This window comes from Brachyistius frenatus, unplaced genomic scaffold, assembly GCF_029030835.1.
Source record: "Brachyistius frenatus isolate BFR_SWC_R1_liver_20210118 unplaced genomic scaffold, ASM2903083v1 Contig_97, whole genome shotgun sequence".
Classification (NCBI taxonomy): Eukaryota; Metazoa; Chordata; class Actinopteri; family Embiotocidae; genus Brachyistius; species Brachyistius frenatus.
The window spans coordinates 518,486-541,672 of NW_027210696.1; the positions used below are offsets into that span (position 1 = coordinate 518,486).

The window sequence follows — 23,187 nt, forward strand, 5'->3', positions numbered from 1 at the left end:
AGATAACATTATGTACATGTATGTAAGTAACTTACTAATTTTTATGGGTGAGCATCATTAAAAAAAAAAGTTTTAATACCGATACCAATATATTGACTTTGATACCTTCTTTCAATACCAATTTTATACAAGCCATTTTGTTCAGTGTGCTCACTTTCAACCAAATACATCACAATTCATTGGGCAACATAATCAGTCAGTAGGACTTTGATCCCATACATGGCCAGTGGAAGAGCTTTATAGGGTGAAGAGGTGGAAAATCCTGGACTGTCCCAGTCAATCTCGCAATCTCAATCTGATTGAGCTCCATTCCACTTGCTGTAAACCCGACTAAAGGCAGAGATACCCCACTACAAGTGACCGCTAAAGTATCACCATTGAAGATTTAAAGCATCTAGTGATGTCTTTGGGTCAGAGACATTTTATTCTCAAAATATTAAATATGATGGTTAGATTTGACTTTGACTGTCCATTTACTTTTGAATCCCTAAACTTTGGGCACAACGTGTTATAAGGGCCGTGTCTTCCACACAGTTTTCTATATTGACGTATACCTACAAACGTTACAGCAGAGACTTGGAAAATTAAAATGTTACATCCATTATTTTAGATCCAGTCCACTGTACTGGAGCATAAAGCCTGAAGAGATAAATAAAATATGTGACTGTCCAAATACTTACAGCCTGGACTGTATATACATGTGGGGATGAGGAAAAACTAGATGGTAATGTAACAGTTCAGTATTTACCTCTGCTGTGCGCCTGACATCTGCTGCCCTGAGTAGTCTGTCTGCCTTGGACAACTCCTTATCAGGCAGGTTGAATCCAGAACTCAAGCCAGTATTGCTCAGCCCTGTTGAGCCCTTGGTGAGCTCCCCTATGTCCTCTATGAGCACGTAGTTCCTGGCATTATGGTGGTCAATATCAGCATAGAAAGATTCAGCAGAAATGCTGGACATGGGACTAGAGGCCATGCTCCTCTCCTCAAGTCCTAGTCTCAAGTCCAAGTTGCCATACTTGCCCCCAAGGTGAGCCACCCCATAGCCACTTTCTGTGGAGGTTGGAACAATGATCAGAGGCTGGTTGCGTATCACTTCATAGTTGGTGGTGATTTTAGGCTCTAAATCGGAGAGGGCGGTTTGTCGCTGCTTTCCCTGCTGCAAGAGCAGAGCATGTTGGTAGCTGCTGGGCTGAGCCTGGGCATGGGAGAGGGATAGTGTTGGGTAAGGAGACACCTGTTGGTGGTATAAGGACTGCTGCTGATACAGGTTCTGTTGGGTGTAGTGGCTGGTGGTTTGGGTCTGGGGAACATACTGAGCATAGTGAGAGTAGGGACTAGTAAGTGTGTTGTACTGGGAATCGGCTTCTGTCTGTGGGGGGATGAATTGGTCAAATTCTGACTGGGGAGCCGTCCGTGGTCTCTCAAGGCCATCACCCCTGGCCTCTCTGATGTTGCTAACCTCACTGTCTGACATGTAGTCTCTCTCCTCCGCCACCCCCTGGAGATAGGCCCTCTCTCTCTTCTCTCTCTCCTTCAGCAAGGCCTCCTTACGGCGGTTTATACCCATCTCCAGGTACCTAGAGTAATAGAAAAAGTCCATACTGTTTTACAATTTAGGTACTAACCTCTGTTAACTCTACAACCAAAGACGCAAATAATGTTCTGGTTTCTCACACATTAGTACCTGTTACTATGTGTGAGTGTAGAGAGGTCTCATTGAGTGTTGTCAAGGCAGCCTTTTAGCCCATACGCTATCAAGGTAAGAAGGGAATCATGCAGATAAATTAGGTATAATGATTGCATGAGATGGACAAATGCAATGATATTAGTTTTGATCAGTTCATGACATGAATTGGTTCTTGACATTATTTGTTAATTAAATAATGCCGCTGGATCTGAACATAAGGGTAAGCCTATATCCTAAATTGTGTTGACAATAAATGTGAAACATCTCACCGTAGCTTGGCATCTATCTCCTTTTCCTCTTCATCTAGCTCAGCCTGTTTCTTGCGAAGTTTAGAAGATTCTCTCTCCACCAGATCAAGCTCTTTGTCAATATCCTGCAAAATCTTTGCCCGGGCCATTGTTGTACTGCGGGCAAGACGGCGACGTGCAGAGTTGGTGCTGTAGCCTGACCGTCCTGTCAGAGAGTCATCCTCCGGAGGGGGGTCTGGTAATGTCCGCTTTACCTTCTTACCTGTACTAGAAGAAGAGCTTCGGCCCTTCAACATAAATATAAATCATATATCGGTCAGTCGTTGAATGTTGATTACAAATTCTAAAGACTGTATACTTCAATATCATGTTTTTATCGAAAGCATTTACAACTGTACATTATTGTGAAGCAATCAGTACGGTATTTGTCATCAATAATAACAATGTGACAGTTCATACTTTTTTCCATTTATATTTGCTATGACTTACAGAATAGCTGTCTGCATAGTATCCACCCATCCGGTCTTCTGTGGAAGGACTGAGGGATTTAGGATCACATAGAGACTTCTGACCAGCCTTTAATATCCGAGGGCCAGAAGAAAATCTATTTGGGTCTGCAGTCAGCATTCTCTGCCCTCCAAGTGACTTTTCTGGGGACAGTGGGGAGACTTGGGTGTAGAAGACTTTAGACTTAGAGGGGACATCTGCTGTTAGGTGTGCGCTGTAGCCCACCTCAATAGGTGCATGCCTTCTGTCTGAGTCTGTCTGACAGCTCAGACTGCCCCCTCTCTGAGAGTTCTCGGGAGCTGATATATGTTTGATGATTTCTACCTTTGTTTCCATTTGGACTTTGGGTCGCTTGATACTTCCAGAGTGGTCAGTCTGGACAGATATCTCTGCCACTGTCTGGATAGCAACGCTGGAGACCTTGGATCCATGTTTCCCATCACTGCTATGCTTTCGGGAGCGTCGTCGAGCTTTTGTGGGAGCATCCCATTCATCTTGATCCTCATCATCAGTCTGAGCTGAGCTATCGACATTTCTTTTATTTTTCTTTCTCCTTCCAACATGCTGCTTCTCTGCTGAGTCTTCGTCATCTGTCTGCACTCCGCTATCAATTATTTTTTTCCCCATATCCTGATCAGCTTGAAGCTTTACTAAATGAAGCTGGTCCTGACTTTCGTCTAAATGTCGCCCGATTGATGGAGTTGTAGACTCATCTTTGACTGGCCAGTACTGGCCACTGTCCCCTACTCCTGCATATTTAGCATCTAGGAGGTTTCCTGTGGTACCAGTGCCACTGTAGTGCTCATCTAGCTGTCGCTGGAGTTGCAGCTGGAGTTGTTGAATTTGCTGCAACTGCTCTTTCTGCTGTTCATAGGTCTCCTGCTGGGCCACCATATGGGCATGATGCTCCTCCTCTTGCTGCAGAAGAAGTTGCTGTTTCAGAGCCTGAAGTTCCTCAAGCTCCCTTTGGACCATAAGTTGCTCCTGTTCTCGGTAACGTTGTATTTCCTGCCTTTCCCACTCCAGCTCCTCGGCAAGACATAGCTGCTTAAGCTTCTCTAGCTCTAGAAACTCCCTCTCCATCTGATACTGGGCCATCTTGGTGTTGTCTAAGCCAGGGAATATCGGGGAAGAAGCTAAGGCATCCAGAGATGCAGCGATCGCTTCCAGGGTGGTGTCTGAGTACATGTCTGGATAGCCTGTTATGATGTCAGCCAAAGCTGCGGGTAGAAGCTCCTTAGGTAGCCCAGTGTCAAAAGGAATTATCTGTCCTGGGTCTGTAGTGGGAATGAAACCATATGGGTGCGGCAGTAACTGGTTCTGGTCTGTTGATGTAGGTGTTAAGGTAGTGCTGAAGATGGAGCCCGGTTGAGTTGTAATTGCATATGTGGATGGAACTGGGGCAGCAACTGAAGAGTAGACTATTCCATCCGAGGTTCTTAGAACACTATTTACACCAAAACCAGCTGCGTGGACCTGGGAGTATGGTGCAGTAGTCATCGCAGGGTGGACTCCAGTCGCTTTGCTAGTGTAGTCTAGAGCATTACCTGCCACAATAAGCCCAAAGATATATATTTTACTTCATCAAATAGATCATAATTTTGGAAACAAACCAACTGTACAGTATTTGAGTTGAAGGTCATGCAATTTGGATTTTAAAAGAATTCCACAGCACATGCATTTTGGCTAGCAAGACGCAAAACCAAAATATTGAGGGAGTACACGCAGGCAGACACATGCATCTGTATGAAGGGAAAAAAAGAAGAAAAAAAAGCAGGTGTTAACATGTGAGGAAATCATGCATATTAAACAGTAAAGGGAAAACAACGACACATATCTTCAGTAAGCATTGAATGATAACAGTTGATCTTAATAAGCAAAGGAATTTGTAAATAAAAGGTTTAAATCTTTTGAAAATAAACATCAAATGCAAGCTCATAAAGGAAATGCAAAACAATTTAATAAAAAAGTGAAAACATGCAAAACTACCCTCAAACTCACCAGCAGACAGTTTAGCAGCAGTGAGGTCTATAGCGCCATCTGAAGATCCACTGAGGTAGTTGTAGTCATTCTTGGGATCAAAGGAGAACAGTCCTGCCTCTGTCAGGTTGGTCTCAGACATTGATGCTTTTATACCATTAGTACCTTTGATACCATACACTCCCGCATTGTCATACTGATAGTGTTCATCTCTATAGCCAAAGCGGTTGTCAGGCTGGGTCGTCACTGGAGGCTGTGTTCTGCAACTTCCTGTAAATGGTAGCTTGTAAATGACGTCACAGCACACACTCCTCCTACCGGCTGTAAGGTCCACTGGAGTCCCATCATCCTCTACAACAGTTGTCACTACTCCTGGGCTTGTGCCAGACAAAGCTACCATAGCTCTCACTGGTCTGTAGTTTGACAGATCCATGGCCCCTGTGGCTTCCAGAGAAAGGACAGAACCTCCATTGCTGATAACTGCTGGGGCTGGCTGTTTTCCTCCAGAGGTGACAAGAGCTTCAAAGGAAAGATTAATGGGTATGTCTTGAGCTGTATATGCTACAGAACTGACAACAGGTTTGGAGTTCACAGGTCTGTATACAATCTGTGCTAGCGGTTCGAATGGTTTGTATGTGGCGAGAGACAGAGGTAATGATGTATCAGGGCCCTGTAAATCAAGTGGTTTCTCTGCTGGAGTGTTGTTATATGAAGCAATGGTGGCCGTGCATGTAACTATTGTGATGCTATCGGAGACAACAGACAGTGTGGTTGCAGGGGTGATCTCTGAACTGAGATTTACTATCTCAGGCTGCACTGCTGTGATTTGACGTCCACTGGAGTCACTTGAAAAAGACTGTCGACATGACTCGGGTGGAGTCAGGTCCATGCCTTGATCAGTCATCTTTATGCCAACCTTCATAGTACGTAAATCGATAACATCACCAGGATAAATTATTTTACCATTCTGTTTGGGCACAGGTCGGACTTTTGCCATGTCTGGTTGTATAGTGATTGCTACACTTGGTGGGAGCACCTGTGGAAGTATTTCATGGACAACAGAAACAGTGGTCCTCTGGACCTCAGTGGTGACTACCTGAGTGACCAGGCTAGGCATACTTTCAGGAGGCTGGCCTGAGGTGGAAATTGAAGAAGAATACATGTGACTCATACTAGAGACAACCTTTTCTGGTCCTCTTATCTCTTGGCTCTCAATAGACTCTTGCTGAATTTTAGTGATAGTGACTGGACCCACAGGTACACCTTGTGGTATGTCCTGCACAGTTGGCATTGAGGTTCTCCTGGTGTACGCCTCAGTTGTTATTATCTCCAGAGGGCGGTCATATTCCGCTGAATAAGTCAATACCTGTGGTCGCTGTTCTGTTGAAGGAATAGATCCTCTTCTGTAGGGGGCCTGAACAGCATAACCATCAATAGAAACATCTTTTTCAGCTGGCATGTTTACTACCTGTGCAAATGGTAATGGTTGTTGCATGGTTATGGATTGTCTCCTGGTGGCAGCAAAGGCCTCAGTTGTAACAACTTGTGTGGGTGTTTCATACTCTGCGGGATAGGTAAATATCTCACTTGTGGTGTATGGTGGCTGTATTATGGATGATATGGATGTCCTCCTCCTATGGGTGGTTTCCTCAGTTGTAAGAAATGGCATCCCAGGCATTGCATTAGGTTGTACCACTGATGATGGTATTGTAGCTCTTCTTTCATTAGCATCCTGTGTTACAGTCTCTGTGGGTGTCTCACATCCAGGCTGCATTGCCACGGCCTCCAGTAATGGCAGTGAATGTGACATCACTGAGGATGTAATTGCGCCATGAACTTGTGGAATATAAGTAACTGGAGATACATTTGGGTATGTTGCCATTTGTTGAACTTCCATTACAAAAGGTGTTGGTGTCACTTCAACAGCTGTAGGAGTTATCATCTGAGCGGCTGTAGTTAGTGGCATCTCCGCTACTTCACGTGTTCGGGTAACTTCAGCTACTATAGATGGAAGATGAGGGACTGGAGATACCATTGCTACCTCTGGTATTCTAACAAGGGTGTCAGTTGCAATAACCTCTGTGGGTAATTCAAACCTTGTTGGGAGGGGTACTTCAGCTACAAGGACTGGGTACTGTGTAGATAGCTGCTCTCTTACTATAGGTTGAATTTCTAAAGGCTGAACAGTTTGAGGCAATGAAGTCGGCTCAGAAATGATGAGAGTATTGTCAAATCCTGTAGGCAATTCCTGCTGCTTAGGTTGAGTCACCACTTCAAATAGTGGGACTGGCTGTTGAAGAGCAATTTGCTGACTCAGTTCTGGTACAAGCGATGTTATTGAAATTGCTTCTGTGACAATGACATCAGTAGGTATGTCCTGATCCGGCTGTACCATTTCTCTTTGGGTTGCAACTTGTGAATAAAAGGCAGTTGAGTGGACAGCAGGTGCTCTGTATTGGGGGATTAGTGCATCTAAAGATACTTCAGGCTGCAGTGGTATTGCAACAACCTCAGTCAGAGGCTCTGGCTGCACAGGTACAGTTGGTTTGGGGGCCTGATTAACCACTGCTTCAGCTGAACTCGCTGGAGGAACTGTTATGACATCTGTGGCTATGCTTGGATGCTGAGGAACAGATGGTTTCGATGGTGCTCTTGCAGTAGCTTGGACAATTTGTGGTTGAATAAGAACTTCAGGGGGCATTGTTATGACCGCAGACATTGTTTGAGGTGGTGGCCGAGGCTGCGTCATTGATTGTTGTTGTTGCACATATGGCTTCTTAATTGGGAGAGGTACAGTATGTGCCTGAATGGAAGAGTCTTGATCAGATGGCATTTCAATGACATCAGTCACAAGGATTGGTGGTTGTCTTACAGAAGGCACAGACTCTCTCCTGGCTTGCACTTTAGTAGCCACTACCTCAATGGTTGTCACTTGCTCAACTGCCACAGTTGGAGCTACGGATATTGGAGGTGGATGCCTTACAGTGGGGACGGAGGCTCTCCTAACTGTAGCCTGTGCTGAGAATGCCTCAGTGAGTGTTTTTTGCTCTGATGGTGTGGTCCGTACCCCTGACACTTTTGTAGATGGGATTGATCCTCGTCTTACAGGTGCCTGGACTGTTATGGTCTCTGTTGGTGAGCCAGGCTCAGATGGAAGCGTTATCACCACATAGGTCTGTAAACATTTGGAATGTCTAGGAGACAAAGGCGACTTGGGAGATGTTGTACCAAACTTAGATTCAACAGGTCGTGTCAGGCTAAGTGACAAAGCATTTGGAGGTTCTTTTGTCCTGGGTAGTGTTGCCGCTTTGGGACCCACAGGAGGAGGCGGTGGTCTGACACTCTCTCCTGGTTTGTGACTGAAAACCAGTCCAGCTGGAATTGATATTGGTTTAGGTGGTATGGGTGGAGGAGGCTTTGTGGTTTGACTAGGACCAGTTGTTGTAACATAAAGTGGTGCTACTGTTGCCGTAGCTATTGTCACTGCAGCAGGAACTGATGGCTTTGGATAAACTGCTGATTTGGGTGAAGTAGAAGGAGGTGGTGGGGTTGAATCTGCAACAGTTACTTCAACTGTGTGCACAATATTTGCCCCCACTAAAGGTTTCGGTGGAAGTGGTGGAGCTGAGGCTACTTGCACTACTGACATGTTAGTGGGTAGTGAAGATATATATCTGCTGGGTATATCTGAAGCCGGGTGTGTGGATACTTGAGTACTATGTGGAGGGGAATCAGTGTAAGCTATTGGCCGTGCGCTAGCTATATCTTGTGTGGGAACTATGATGACTACATGCCCCTGTCTGGTTGGGGTCACAACTTGAGGTACATTATCTGAATGAATACCTTCCATTCTTGGCTGTATATCCACAACTATAGACTGCATTTGCTGGCCAGCCACTGTGTTTTCCATTGCTAATGTAGTTGGGATGACATGCTGACCAGTCTTTACAAAAGGTAGCTCTGTGTTTGCCTCAGGTAATGATACTGAAGTAGACCGAGGGGGAGGAGGAGGTGGGACTTTCTTTTTGACAATAATAGTTGATGCTGGAGCTGGTGTAGGCACCTGGGCCAAAGCTGGGACTGCCATTGGACTCACTGATGGGATGGGTGATTGTAAAGGAACTGAGTGTACCACCTTGGCTTGGGCTTGAGTTGGGGCAGTTATGAGTGCTGAGACTGGTAGTGGGGTTTGAGCAGAGATTGGAGCTGTAGTTGAGACAAGATCAGGCATCTGAACTATGACTGGCCCAGGCCATGATGCCCGAGAAACAGAAGCAGCAACGACATTGGCTGAAGTCGAAGTGGAGACTGCAACAGGTGGAGCTGTAACTAGGGCTGTAGGATGAGCTGAGACAACAACAGGTGCTGGACATGGTGCTGATACCTGTAAAACAGCTGGAACCTTGATAGGTACCTGAGATGGAGAGGAAACCAAGTCTGGCATTTGGACTACAACAGGTACAGCAGTAGACATCACTTGGGGTGGAGTTGGGGCTTCAGCTGTATCAGCCTTAATTTGAACTTCTGCAGTTGTTTCAGCCTTGGATGGATCAGACACCACATCTGGTATTGTGACTATAATTGTCGCTGCAGTAGGAGAAACTGAGGTTCCACTAGACAATACTGCTGCAACTGTGGCAGGCAATGGCTGTGATATCTCTGGAGGGGATTGGCCTTTAAATGGAATTGGAGGTGTTGGTGTAGACAATGGAGTTGAATCAGATGAAATAGGTGTTTGAGCCTGGAATGAGGGTGAAGATGTAGCATTAGAAACCAAACTGGAATCTGGAGTGGCTGGTGAAGTTGGTGGTGACCCTGGTGATACAGGGGAAGGTGTAGCGGTTAGTTCTGGGGCTGATATCGGAGTTGGAATTGGTTTTGGCTCTGGAATTTCACAGACTACACAGATGGGTTCCATCTCAGTGGTTTCAGACAATGGTGGACTTATGGATGGATCTTCTTTAGTGTCAGAGTCATCACTAGGGGTTATGTCAGAGGAAATACCAATGCCATACTCATCTGCAAGACTATCATCCTCTTCCTCCCCAGATGAACACTGGGTAATCTTGAGGTCTGGTATGGGGAAAAGTGCCTTTCTGAGTGAAGGATCTTGAGGACCCATAGGCCTAATGAAACTTATAGATCCACTGGGAGTACTGGCAACAACTGTTACCTCAGGGCGCTTAGGGGGTTCGGAAGGACGTGGAGGGGCCGGCCGTTTCTTTTTCTTCGCTGGGACCTCACTGGAAGCTTCAGTGCCTGTTGGGGGCATATCAGTTAATCCAGTGAGGTATGTCTCTTCCATAGGTATGGTCACCACACAGGTCTCAGCAGTTAAAGGACCAGTGACTGAACTCCCTGATGAGGATGATTCCATGGCAGTCTGGGCCTGTTGAAATTCATACTCTATCATAATCAGTTCTCTCTTTTTCTGCGTCATCTCCTCATAAACCTCCTCTGGAGATCTGAGTTTTTTGAGAGATTCTGAGCCAGTATCCATTTTGTTTTCTTCTTCTTGGGATTCACTTATCTTAATTTCAGGGTCCTCAACTAAGGATTCGTAAAGATAGTCCTCAATTGCCATCCCCCCATAGAGTGGCTCAATATCAGGAGGATTATCTCCTGGAATAGCTTTTGTCATCTGAATAATTTCGTCGTATGCTTCTTCCGCACTCTTCAACGATTTTGTCACAGCCTCATTCTCTTGAAATGGATCAGAAGGGGTGTATGGTATGACTGTTGGTGAAGGTTTACGTCCTCTCTGTACAGCTCGCCGAACTTCAGGTTCTGATTCTATACTGGCAGAGTACTCAGAGCCAGATGTTCTATTGGTTTCATCTATTATGGTGACCTGTCTCAGATCCTCTTTGGAGGAGACATCTTTAGGTAGAGACAGTGGTTTGCCATGGGTCTTTATCTTCTCATCTTCAGAAGAATCTTCAATGGTGGGCAGAGGCTGGGTTGGCTGCCTGTGCTTTCCTTTGCGATGTTTTTTTTCCCCACTGACTTTCCTGTGACTGGGGCTGCTATCACTGTCCTCCTCCAGGGATGAGGCAGATGTAGGTGAAGATCCTGGAGTAAAGCTAGATGCTTGAACACTAGATGAACCCTTTGATAAGGATTCTGTGATGCTCTCTACTTCTTCATCAGTGCTTTGTCTCTGTCTCATGACTGGAATAGCTTTCTTTAAAGTAGTCCTCGGCATTGTTTCAGGAACATTTTGAGCAGTTGTAGTGTCAGTTTCCAGGGGAGCTTTTTTCCTGGCTGGACTATCTTCATTATCTGTGCTACCTTTTTTAGAGAGTGATTTGGCTGTCAGTGACGTATTACCAACTGCAACCTCCTCGACAGCTTCTACATTTGCCAAATTTTGTTCTTTCTCATCTTCTGATACAGACATTTCTTCTTCACCAACCATACCCATTATCTGCTTGCGGATAAACTCTTCATCTTCAATAGAGGAGTCAGCGCTTTCAGTTTTGATGTCTTCACTACTGGAGGAAACATTGCTCGCCTTTAGCCTCCTCTTCTGTACTTTAGGTGATGGGGAGGGTGTGAGCTCACTTCCACTGCTTTCATCCATAGCTTGAAAACTTAGGCGCCTTCTCTCAGCTTTAACCTCCTCCATTAAAAACATTGTTGGATTTGTATTTTCAATATTTTTGCTTGCATCACTCGCCTGCTCATCATTCAATTCCTGTAATGTGGGGAAGATCTGGGGTTGATCCTCATACTGTTCCTCTGCTTTGGATTTAGGCTCTGCTGTTACAATGACATCTATGTTTTCCAATTGAACCTGCCCAGTAGGTAGAGAGACCTTTCTTTTTTTCTTTAACTCTTCCTTGTTTTCATCTTGATCCTAAAATTATATTAAAAAAAACAAATTAAAAAAAAGATCAGTTAGTATCAATGAAGGAACCAGGCTTTCTAATGCTGTGGGAAGATGCATCCTCCACCCAAGTCTTGTCAATATGAGCAGTGTTGGCTAACATATTACAGAAGACTCCTAAACAAGCTAAATGGAGTGCAGGCCCCTTGTGAGTTAATGACTGTAAATGAAACCTCAAAGTGTAGCTAAAGGATGCATCTTTCTACAACACAAAAATTCTATAACTTGTGTGAACAACATTTTTTTTTTCCAAAAGCAGGCTTACATGCTTTCAACATTGGTAATCATTAAGTAAATTTGAATGAATATAGGGAATCTATATCTATATCTGTGCTTGCAATAATTACAGAATGGCTCTGCATAGTATCTAATCATTTTTTTAAACAATTTAAATATTATCATGTTTAATTGATCATTTGTCAATACAAGAATTATTTAAATAAATATAATTATTTCTTACTTTTATTACAATGCTTTTTGTAGATACTGGTTGCGTCTCCGAAACTGAGGTGATGTCTGTAATTTTTGCAACTGACTTATGAGCCAATTCTTTGCTGTCAGCTGCTACGACTGGTTCTGCTTCCAATCCCAGCTGTTCTTCTTGTGACTTTGGTTGTGCCTCAACTTGCTGCAAAAATTTTGTTGGCTTTGTCAGTTTGATGTGATCATCAGGCTGTACCTCCTTAATAATCTTCTTTGGGACAGACAGCTCTGGCTTTGTTCCAGTTTCTGGAACAGCTCCTGGCGCTACAACCTCTGCAGCAATGGGGGATGTGGGTGCAACTGTAGCCTCAGTCACTGGAAGAGAGGAAGCTGTAGCTACTCCTGCCTCAGCTTTGACTTCTATAAGATCAGGTTTAGACTCTGGAGCTTCAGGCAATTCTGTCACACTGATTTCCATTTTCATTGCTTCTTCTTTCTTTTCCATGGCTATAGTCTTGGGAACATCTGTCTTTGGCACTTCAACTTTTGGTGTTACCTCTGTCTGTTGCACAGGGGCCATAGCAGGTATAAAGGGTTCTGCTGTGGATGCTTCCAAAGGCTGTTTTTCTGTGCTAACATGTGAAACCTTTGCTGTTGTGGGTATGAGTGTCGTCTCGAGCTCAACTTGTGAAGAAGCTGCTGTAGCCATGGCTTCCATCTTGACAGATGTAGCTTCTACCTTTGCTTTTGGGGTCGGAACTGTTGGTACTGCCTCGACAGTGGCAGGTACAGGCTGTAATTTTGCAGCTCCAGGTATGGGCTCTCCCTTTGTGGGGGCAGTTTTGGACTCTGCCTTTTTGGTTGCAGGTGTGGCCTGGGTGTCTGGCTTGGCAGGTACAGGTGAAGGTTGAGGAATTTTTCCTGAGTCTCCCAGCTGTCCTGACAAAGCCCTTTGAGTCTGACAGTTCAAACACAGCCATTCCTTCTGTAATCAAACAAACAAACACAACATAAAATTAGAAAACTTTTAGGCCCAATGAATATTTTTTGGGTGTTTTTTACATTGCTGCTGATTTAAAAAAGTAAATGATACATTAATATTAAGCACTTCATTCATGCTTCACATCTGTGGTTGTTTCATCAGCTGCTTGCCTACCAGCTACTCTAATTAGTAACATACAATAATACTTATACGGCTGGCCAGCATAGCCATGGCTTTTGAAGCCTGATACTTTTTGCTATCGCTAAGTTTTGGTATGTGAGGATACCAAGATTAGTTCTCTCTACAGTATTTTTGTTGCTACTCCAAAAAACAGCGTTTATGCCTGTGACAGTCAGTCAAAAGTGGGCACATGTGCACTGTCCCACCAGGCTTAATTCAGGATTACAAACTTAATAAATTGTTAATAAATATCTGAGTAAATAAATTTGTTTTTCAATTTTTAACCACATTTGTATTAATTAGAATTAAATTACACATATTGAAATAGATTGCTCAACGGTTGCCGCCTAAGCCACTGAACACAACACATTTTTATCCTGGTCCCACCTCCATTTAATACAAGTAAATTAGTGTACAAAGGGCACAGAAAAAGTACCCTAAAATCAAACCAATGAAACAATGGGAATCATGAGTATTGAGATTATATTGTCTAGCCAAACAACACATCACACAGAGATGCTGTCCAGGTATATATTTCATGTTAAAACTATAAATATTGTCTAATTGTAAGAGAAGAGAGCCGCTCTATTCCAGTATTTAAAAAAAAGAAAAGGCATTCTACCAGGACTAATGTATGTTATCGATGCAAGAGGAACTGATAGCTCTGACATTTTTCAACTTCTTTATGTAAAGAGAACACTGTTTTCAATATATTTCTGTACATGATTTTCTGTCAGTCTTCTACTGGAGACTCGGTAAAACAAGCATAAAATAAATAATAATTCACATACTGTATTTTAAACTCACTGTGACATACTGATAATCAGCACAGTAATTGATAATGATTTTGTTTCACAAGTATTTAGCAAAGTACTGCAATGAAATCAATCAGAGTGAACAATCAAACAGTACAGAGAACCCAATCAATGTTTAGTGTACATTGTTGTGAAAAATACCCATATCTTGTCCTGATGGCCTCAGTGTGTGTGTCTTACTGTTTCTCTTTTCTCTCCTGTGAACCCACTGACTGTTGTGCTTAAAATGTTTAATCCATATATGTTAAAACAATGGGCTTGGACCTCTCTTATCGGCACTCTTGGCTGTATTCAGAGCTTGTTTCAATGGTAAAGCTACAGTTAAAGCAAACCCTCAAAAGTAGCCTAACCAGGAGATGGATAGAAACCGTTTTCATTATAACAACATACCCACAACTGCTTTGGAGGAGGAAACTTTACAACGTTAGGTCTTTACTGAAGTATTTAAAATTTTTGGACCACGGACAAAAACAAACATGCAACAATTTTTTTTTTTTAAACTTTGTTGTCTGAGTCTTTACATCAAAATATATTTTTTTGACAAGTTTCAATTGTGTTTTTTAAGCTCATTTAGGTCTCACAACTTAAAAGATAAAAAAAAAAGATGTATGGATGAAATATTAGTTAAAACAACTCTAACTGCATATTGCCATATGTGCCAACATGGCAATGAGGTAATGCCATGTACTGCAGTGGATAATAACTCAGTTTTCACATTTCCAACTGCTCAACACGCGTATGACTTGTTATAGACCAAAATATGGTCAAATACAGCAGTTTCTTATGCTGAGTAATACTAGAGCACTTGACGTAATATAATTCAGTCGTCAGCTCATGCAGCTGAAAATCTAAAGCATTTAGACATAAATATTTATCCTCAATACAATTGTTAATAAAGGCTTGCGATCCCCAATATTAACATGCTTACTCATATTATAATAGATCTTGCATCACTTGTTAGACAGCAATAAAAATGCTTACCTTGCAAAAGAGCTAATCACATTTTATATGGAATGCTATTACTTTAAAAAGGTAATCCTCTGAAGACATTTCCTATCACATCTAAGATCCATTAATGGACAGTTAAAGAGGAAAGGAAGGCATAGGCTGTCAATAGATAATGCAGTGTGTCTGTACTAGGAGCCTAGCAGACCAAATCACAGCAATGCGCCTGCCTCTGCAGAGCCAGGGAGAGCCGTTCTGTTACAGGATAGAGGGAGAGATTATAAACACAAACACACACACACACACACTGCGAAACACCATAAAGTTTTAGTTGCTTTGTGCATGAGATAACGTATTAGAAACTATACACACCGAGTACAACAATGGCTACATGTGCACACAGATGTTCATGCACTTTATACACAGAAGAAGTCTTCGGATGTGCATCTAAACACGTATTTTGTTTTGGAGATTAGCACTAGTGCAGGATGCAGTGACAAAAATAAATAACATAGCTCAGGGGCTCGTGTGGAGTGGAATTGATGTAATCTACCCTCTGTCATACCAAGGCTTAGGCCTGCTCTTACTGCCAAGCTGTGCTGGACATTTCATCTTTGTTCCCATTAATAAGCCCACAGTATCACACTGCTAAGACTTCTTTACATTATACTCTTAATTAAAAGGACAATGCTGGAAGCACCTTTTAAATATGAACATATCATTTGAAGTCATGTGCACACTTTGTTCGACTAAAGGTTATTTTTGTTGTTTATACCTCCAAATTGCTCAATTATTTGACAAAGACTTGATATTTGCTATTAAAAAATATCAGCGTGAATCTACTGCAAACAGAGGACGACTGGAAGTATAACTGCTCATAATCGTAACTGTGGGCAGTAGTAACACTGCAAAAAATCAAAAGTATTAGCTGCATTGCTGTAAAATGTTTTCACTGACTGAGAAATATTCAAGTCAAACAGAAGTACAACTAATGAGAACTGTTATATTTACAGGCTTGATTAATAAAGTCATAACTAATGCAACACAGTGCTTAACTTAGGGGAAAACTGATACTGATGCGTCCAGTTTCTGTGATACTGAGATGCTTTTGCTCAGTAAGTTGTGGTTCAGTTAGCAGGACGATAATCCTATTTGTTCCCAGCAGTAACAAACAATACCTCATCAGCACAGTGCATGATGCTGATAATTGTGTAAACCAGTAAGTGATTTAACCCTCAATTTCATGTGATCCTATGCAGGCTCAACCTCAGTGTTGTTTACCTTTGAACACTAACTTATATAAGTCCACATAAAAAGATGCATTTTACAGAGGATGATTTATACTTCTATTTAGCAATTTAAGACACTGCTGTACATTGCATATAGTTCATCTGGAATACAGATAAATATGATACAGTTGAGGGCAGCACAGTGCCGGCAAGAAGGTTCCAGGTTCAAACCTCGGCCCTGTTCAGGATATAGCAGGTATAGATAATGGATGGATGGATGGATAATACAGTTGATTCCTATGGATAATCCTTTTTTGTTACATGACAAACCTTTAACTCCCTGCATTCTGCCTTAAACATCTTTCAGCAATACAATCCCCACACATCCCTCTACTTCTCCTTCTCCTTCTCTGTGTGGCTTGCAGGATGTAATCACAGCTAACAAGGAACATGCCCCTGTTGCCTACGTATGCTAATCAGTAAAATCATGTCACCACCAAAGCCAGTGAGATGACAAATTAACAATCACAAACCCCAGCTCTTCCTGCTTGTCTGATCATCTTGTAGACCTGTTGCCCTGGCCTTATCTCATATGCATTGATGCTATCCTTATAGCTATGAGAATAACTTAAGTTAAACCTGTATCAAATTCTCATTTGAAAGAAAACGCTATTTAAGAAAAAAAAAATCTATTCTTTCTTTGTAGATGAAAGCGTAGGGTGTCGTCACCACAATCTGAGACATTAGGAAAAAGCACAACTCTCATAAGTAATTCAAATTGAGTTGTGCATTTGGATGTAAAATAGATCAATTTCATAATTCCTCTAGAGAGACTGCTATGTAAATATTAGCAGTACGTATTTATACTCTTAACATGTCTATCATTGGACATTCCTCCCATTACTTAACCTTAAATTATTTTCACCCACTGAAGGTGATTGCACATTAAAATCAACACATATTAACAATGCATAGGTTGCCCAGAAGCTGCATGATTGTTTACTGTATTCTTCCTCACCTGGAATCTAAATATGGCCCTGACCCTTTCAAGGTCATAATATAGAACAGTTCCAAGTCTCAGCATGTTAACTGACCTTTTTCAACCAAAGTGAAGAACTGACGGAGAGAAGCTGCAATATGCAAATGAAAAGTTGCACTTCTGCATTGTGTATTATGCCAAACAAATCGGCAAAGATAAACATAAAAACACCACCGCTGCACTAACCTCGCATCTGTTAAATCATTTAACCTGCTACTTCTAAATCACAGCCAGAAAAACAAACAAAAAAACCCCATCTCAGTCAACATAAAATACGTAATCCCATCACATCCCCCTCCAGTGCCAGTCACTGCCTCACAGCCACACAGTCAGAGCTATGCATCAGTGCCACGGGGGTTGGAAAGTCGCCATCATCCTTTTGTCTAATTAAATCTGTTTTATGAGTAAAGATCAGCAGCTATGAGCAAAGAGCTGTGGGACAGGCTGCTCCACACGATTAGCCTATGAGCTGGATTACCGGACCCTCACAATGACAGCAGTCAGGCAATTATGCTCTTGACACTCAGGTTCGCTGCATTAAGGTAGATCTGGTGAGCATTATAAAGAAATGCCCGGTTCACTTTACTCAAAGCAAAAGACAGTATGCTTTTTATGCAACATTTTAAGAAAACAACCTGCATCAACCAGAGATTACATTCAACCTTTGAGATACCTTAATATACAATGTAAATACTGAAATGTGTTTATTGGTCTTTATATTTTACGTACACATTTGGCACATTCCTCCATGCATGGTAACTGACAAGGGGGATACATATTGTTAACTATGAGTGGAGGTATGACAGATGTGTGAGGCAACAAAGACATTGTAAATCAAACAAATCAAAATTGAATTCAAATGGTCAAACAGATATCAAACTGATCCAAACAGGATAGATATGTCACTCATGTATTTCCACACAAATGAATAATTTTAGTAAAATAGATATTATTTGTACACCTGTCGCCAGTTATCCGTTCACATTTAATGCTAGCTGGATAGAAAGGGTGGCCTTTTGGCTATGGACTACATCACTATTTCTCAACCTCACTTTCAGAGCTTTACTGCCTTTGCTATTGGAGCTGGTACGGTTCATATTGATTTTCTGGCAGATGCCTTTGGCACAAGCCGTAGCCTGCTAATATACTTGGCTTTCAGCAGCCCCCACAGAGCAGGGCTCCACATAAATCAAGCCCTCTGATAAAAGAGAATGTTGACCTACTAATCTGTAATAAGCAGATTGCTTCTTTCTAAAGGCAAGGAAATGCACCAATGTTTCTTTTTTCCAGTCTGCATCAGCAAACTTCCCTTTGATTGAAGGATGCAATGGGATGAAGATTGGCAGAGGAGTCAGTGAGAGGGTGTGGCATGAATAGAGGGCAAAGACACTATAAAAATGCGAGAGAGTCTGAGATACATTAACAGAGCTGAACCTCTTCAGGGAGGTTCCGCTCCTTCTTTACTGACAAAGAGCCGCGACATACAGTGTATTAAAATAGCAACATGGATCCTTTTCAGGAAAATCACTGCCGCAAGAGGGATAAGTGTCACAGCCTTATGAATATCATGAAACATTGAATACAATTTATTCTCTCAAAAGCAAATAGAGTGACACAGTAATTTCCAATAAAAAAACAGAGTAGTGGCAATGAATAAATACAACATTGATGTCATTATTCACAATAATATAAGACAATTCAAGACTGTTTCATTGTCATCAAGCAGGAACTTCAATTTTAGTACGACTAGCCTGAGTGTACCCTCTAAAAGAGTCTCTGATAAAAGATAAGGTATGCAGCAGGTAGGCTGTGCTTGGTCTCTCCTCAGTCTGACTATTTTTAACGCTGTCACTAGGTGCACCCGGGGGTGTCTCCTTATTGTGGAGCCAAAAATCTTTGGTTGCCTGGTTTACAACTGAACACATCTTGCACAGATCAGGGCCCTTTTCCCCAAAACAATCTTAAGGATTAATATGGCTGTAAATTCCTCTGAATTCATTTTTAGCCTTCCTAAATTTAAGAAAAATGCATCAAAGCATTAGAACTGAAGAAGCTCTTAAAAAAGATTGCAGATTAACGAGTACCTCCAAACCACGTATAGGGCGACTAATAGCACCTAGAGATGCAGTGGAGCCTTCAGCAGTAACCATTAACCACAGCTTTTATTCATGTCTTTTAAATGTAATACTTTTTATCCTGAGCTCAAATTGACTTCATAAACTAAGTGATATAAAATCAGAAATGTTTAAATTAAAAAACAAAACTACACTGACATAAATACATACAAATTAACAGAAAAACTGCTTAGTGAAATTAATCTACCAGTTTCTGTCATCTTCTTGCTCTTCTCATCTACAGACATGCCTCCGTTATGCAAATATAATTTGCATGTCAGTCAACTAGCCAAAGGATACATATGACATTAATCATATTCAACTCTATAGATTCAAAAGACTCACCAATGAAGTTTTCTCTTCCTACTGAACGTAAACCAGAAACACCCAACTGCCCCCCTGACGTTTTAGTTTGACAGATTTTTGGAATGTTGTGAGTTGTTTACTCATTCATTTTGACAAGGCTGCAAAGTACTGCTTTGATTAAAATAGAGTTAGCATTGCTGTGCTTCATTTCTGCAATAATATGTGAAAAATTGCAATAAATGTGAATCTGAAGATTTTTGTTTTAAATCAGGTTCAATTGGAGTGTTCACTGACTGGTTGTTATAAGGCTGTTGTTTACTCATTAATTTACAGTTTTGATTAGGCAGAAGTAAAAATATGATTTTTTTTCTGGAGTTTCCAATCTTAATCTGGCTTGATGATGGGGAGATGGAGACAGGTTGAATTTTCTCCCTTATCCATCAAGCTCAAGATTGTTCATTTTAGTTTTACAGTTATAAAGTTGTTACTGACTGAATGTGTGGTAAATAAATCTCTGCAGCCAATAAACAACCGCATGATCGATATAGAGTCCTTAGCTCCATCAAAATGTGTTAGAAAATTAAGATTTTACTGTAAATTAAGCTCCCATCTGGGAGGTTATTTTTTTTTGTTCTCTCCAGTTTGAAATTGAATGTAAATATGCCTTGTCCACCCAAAACAGCCAGGCACTCCACTGTTCAAAGTAGCATCAGCTTCATGCAGCAGCTAAAACAATCAAAGTTTGCTGTCATAAACCGACTTCCAATATTAATCACCAAGGGGAGCAAACTATATCTGTGTTGTTTACAACACACGAAGTATATATTTCAAAGGGTTAAATGTGTCATTCCTTTAAAATGTATCCATCTTTTTCTTCAACACCAGGGACAGTTCCTACACAAATTCAATTTGATCATGAAAATGTTTGTAGAAAATACTCTTAACGTCTAACACTGATCATTATCAATATTGTCCAAAGGGGCTCTGGTGTGTTTAAAGAATATACAAATGTTGGGGCTAATTAAAAGACTAAAAAAGTGTCACATTTAAGGTTCAAGGGCACTCTCTGCTAGGCCTGTATATCAGAGATAAAGCAACTTTTTTCAACTTTGTAGTATTTTTCAATGAATCTCAGTGCCTTTTTCTTTTAATATATATTTTTTTAATTATTTCTGGCTTTACAAATAACACAAGTCCAAAATGCTGGGAGCCATAAACACTACAGTTACTGTATACAGTATGCACCTTAACTACTGGGCAAAAGGGACACTTTCTGCCTGCCCATACCCATTTCATATATTCCCAGGGCTTAGAAAATTCTGAAAGTGGTAAAACACAGAACAAACAATGTGCTGTTGAGAAGAAAAGAATGTTGAGGTCTACATAATTTTTTTTCTATTGTCATTAGGTCTTCCAAACTCAGCTTCATTAAACGTAATATGTTTGAAAAAATACCTGGATGAAAAGTCAATTAAACTCATCATTTCTATAAATGAATGAAAAGTGAGAAAAAAAAATTGAATTTACATAGAGACAATACATTTATTATTTGCATACCTTTACCTTTACGTATCTTTTAACATACAATGGCCAAAGTTTCAAATATAATTGGACAGATAACCATGATGTTAAAAAAAACAATCGTCCAATGGGTTTTGATGTTTTTGGCTAAAGTCACAACTCTTCCTTTTTCTTTTAGTGTATTTCTGCAAAGTGTAACCTGGCCTCTCTGCTCTAATGGTGAATACTCTGAGGTAATGGTCAGGACATGTCATGATTGTTGACAAAGAAAATGTACACCCCCAGCTCTTTTGTGCTTAAAGTAATGTTGAAAACCTGAGAAATATTTAGAAACAATTATTGGCCAAGTATACAATTACTTTTGAACCCTTGCAATTTGGGCACCATGTGTTTAAAAGGAGTATATCTCACACACACACAGCTCAAACTCAAATTAAAGCTGAGAGTTGGAATTTGAATGTAGTAATCTCAACAAACTCCCCAAAGCTGCCTTGCCTTGAATGGAAGTCAGAATTCTTCCAATGCTTCTGATTAAATGCTAAGACAAAAAAATTGTCAGGGTTTTGTACTAGAAAAACTGAGCAATAACATTTATTTTAAGCCAGAGATATAGCCACATGGTGGCATGTTAAAAAAAAAAAGACTGAGGAATTATCATTCATACTGATTCGTCTGTTACACAAAGCTTTAGCTGGCAAAGCATGACACACGTGTGCCCTACCTATCAGAAAACAGTCACTCCTAGGCTTTAATGGCATCAGCTGAAGCAGAACAGGCAACAGGAACAATGGATTGACTTGCTGCTAGCACTCACTTTGCCTAAAGCAGCCTCCTCTTCTTTCAGACCTTACAAGGTCTCTTTTTTATATTTTAAAAAGAGGCACTTCTGGCCTCCAACTAAAAAAAAGCCACACACATGCATGATAGAGAGCTGACATGCACGGCCACTTTGGATACAGCAGGTCATGGGACAGCAGTGGCTGCTCATCCTGTCCAGTTGTTTGGGGGCCACGCTATTCCTGTGCTCCTCAGCTATTAAAAGGAATGAATCTATGTTGTAAACACAGCATCCGTCATTTATGCTTATCCCTTCCCCCATCCCTCCACAACCCTTAGGCTCTCCCTCCTCTCTGGTGTCAACAACAAATATGAGATGTGTCAATTACATAAGAGGCACATCTTTTCCAGTGCTATTTTTCCATAATAACCTGCCATTTGGGCTGAGCGCGTGGTAATCTGAAAACAAACTAAAGGCAGAAATAAAGAAAGAAGTCTGGGGGAACATTATTCTTATTCTCATGGAAGCAACTGTCAGCCAGGAACATTTTATCTTTCATAGAAAGCAGGAATGATAGAAAGCAGGTCACATTATCTCAATAAATGCATCTGTTACATTGTTGGGATCTGACAAAACAAAAAGTTTTGACTGCAAAAAATTAATCCCACAGGGAAATTTGAGCTGTTCAGACAAATAAAAAAAAAAACTGATGTGGAGAGAAAAGTATTAATTCACCTCACATATAGGATATTACAAGGCAAGGAGACACAGCGTTGCATTCAACCACAACCTGCATGTCTGGTGAAGTCATAGTTACATGTGTTTTATTGCCACCCACATTAAATTAAGGGAAATTTTTTGAATTACATGGAGCCACTGATCCGTGACAGAGCAGATGGCCTGAAAAAAAAATGTCTGCTGTTCTAACGTACTTCATTGTGTTGTGTCGGACTTAATCCGTTTCACCTCTACTTATTGGCATATCACAGGGCTTTGCCATCTCAAATCTCTCACGGGGGTTGGAGATTCCCTGGTCCCTGGTCTCCGATGGCAACAGATCCCATCTCGCTAATGCTGTTGCACAACCCTCAATCACTTTAATACATGCTCAGTGCAGCCAGTCTGCTGAAGCACTCTTCTCATGAGCAGTTATGTAATAACTCTGGCCTCTCCAGTGGAGAGATAGCCTCAACAGTAAGCTACCATGCAGCCTATGTTTTGGTATGTTTTGTCTGAGATCTCTCAAAGTAGGTCATTATCTCAAAGATTAAGACATGTTACATTAAATGCACACATACCACTGTTAAAAGTCTGTCTTAAATTTTAACTGCTGTGTCACCTTCATCTAATATCTCACCACACTTGTAATTCAAGTTCTTTGTCAAGAAAATCAAACAGTAGAGCAGAACTCAGCCTCTTGTGTGCTGTACTTTCAATAGCAATAAAAAGACTGCATAACAGTCATTTGTATAGTTTGTCCACCCTTCCCGTCACAGAGGAATATTCCACATAGTATAGAGACAAAAAAAGATGCTGTGTGCAGC

At 41.3% G+C, this 23,187-nt stretch overlaps 1 protein-coding gene across 7 annotated transcripts in view; it reads right to left on the reverse strand.

The window, feature by feature from the left end:
• Window positions 1-23,187, reverse strand: part of pclob (piccolo presynaptic cytomatrix protein b) — a 62,144-nt gene that overhangs the window by 21,965 nt on the left and 16,992 nt on the right. For 6 of the 7 annotated variants that reach the window (XM_069711147.1, XM_069711146.1, XM_069711144.1 and 3 more), the window contains exons 12-16: window positions 11,772-12,719; window positions 4,444-11,281; window positions 2,425-3,989; window positions 1,957-2,222; window positions 749-1,577 (exon numbers count right to left, since the gene is read on the reverse strand). In XM_069711147.1, coding sequence (XP_069567248.1) covers window positions 749-1,577; window positions 1,957-2,222; window positions 2,425-3,989; window positions 4,444-11,281; window positions 11,772-12,719 — 10,446 coding nt within the window. The remainder of the gene's footprint in view (window positions 1-748; window positions 1,578-1,956; window positions 2,223-2,424; window positions 3,990-4,443; window positions 11,282-11,771; window positions 12,720-23,187) is intronic. The other variant, XM_069711148.1, reaches the window with a different exon arrangement.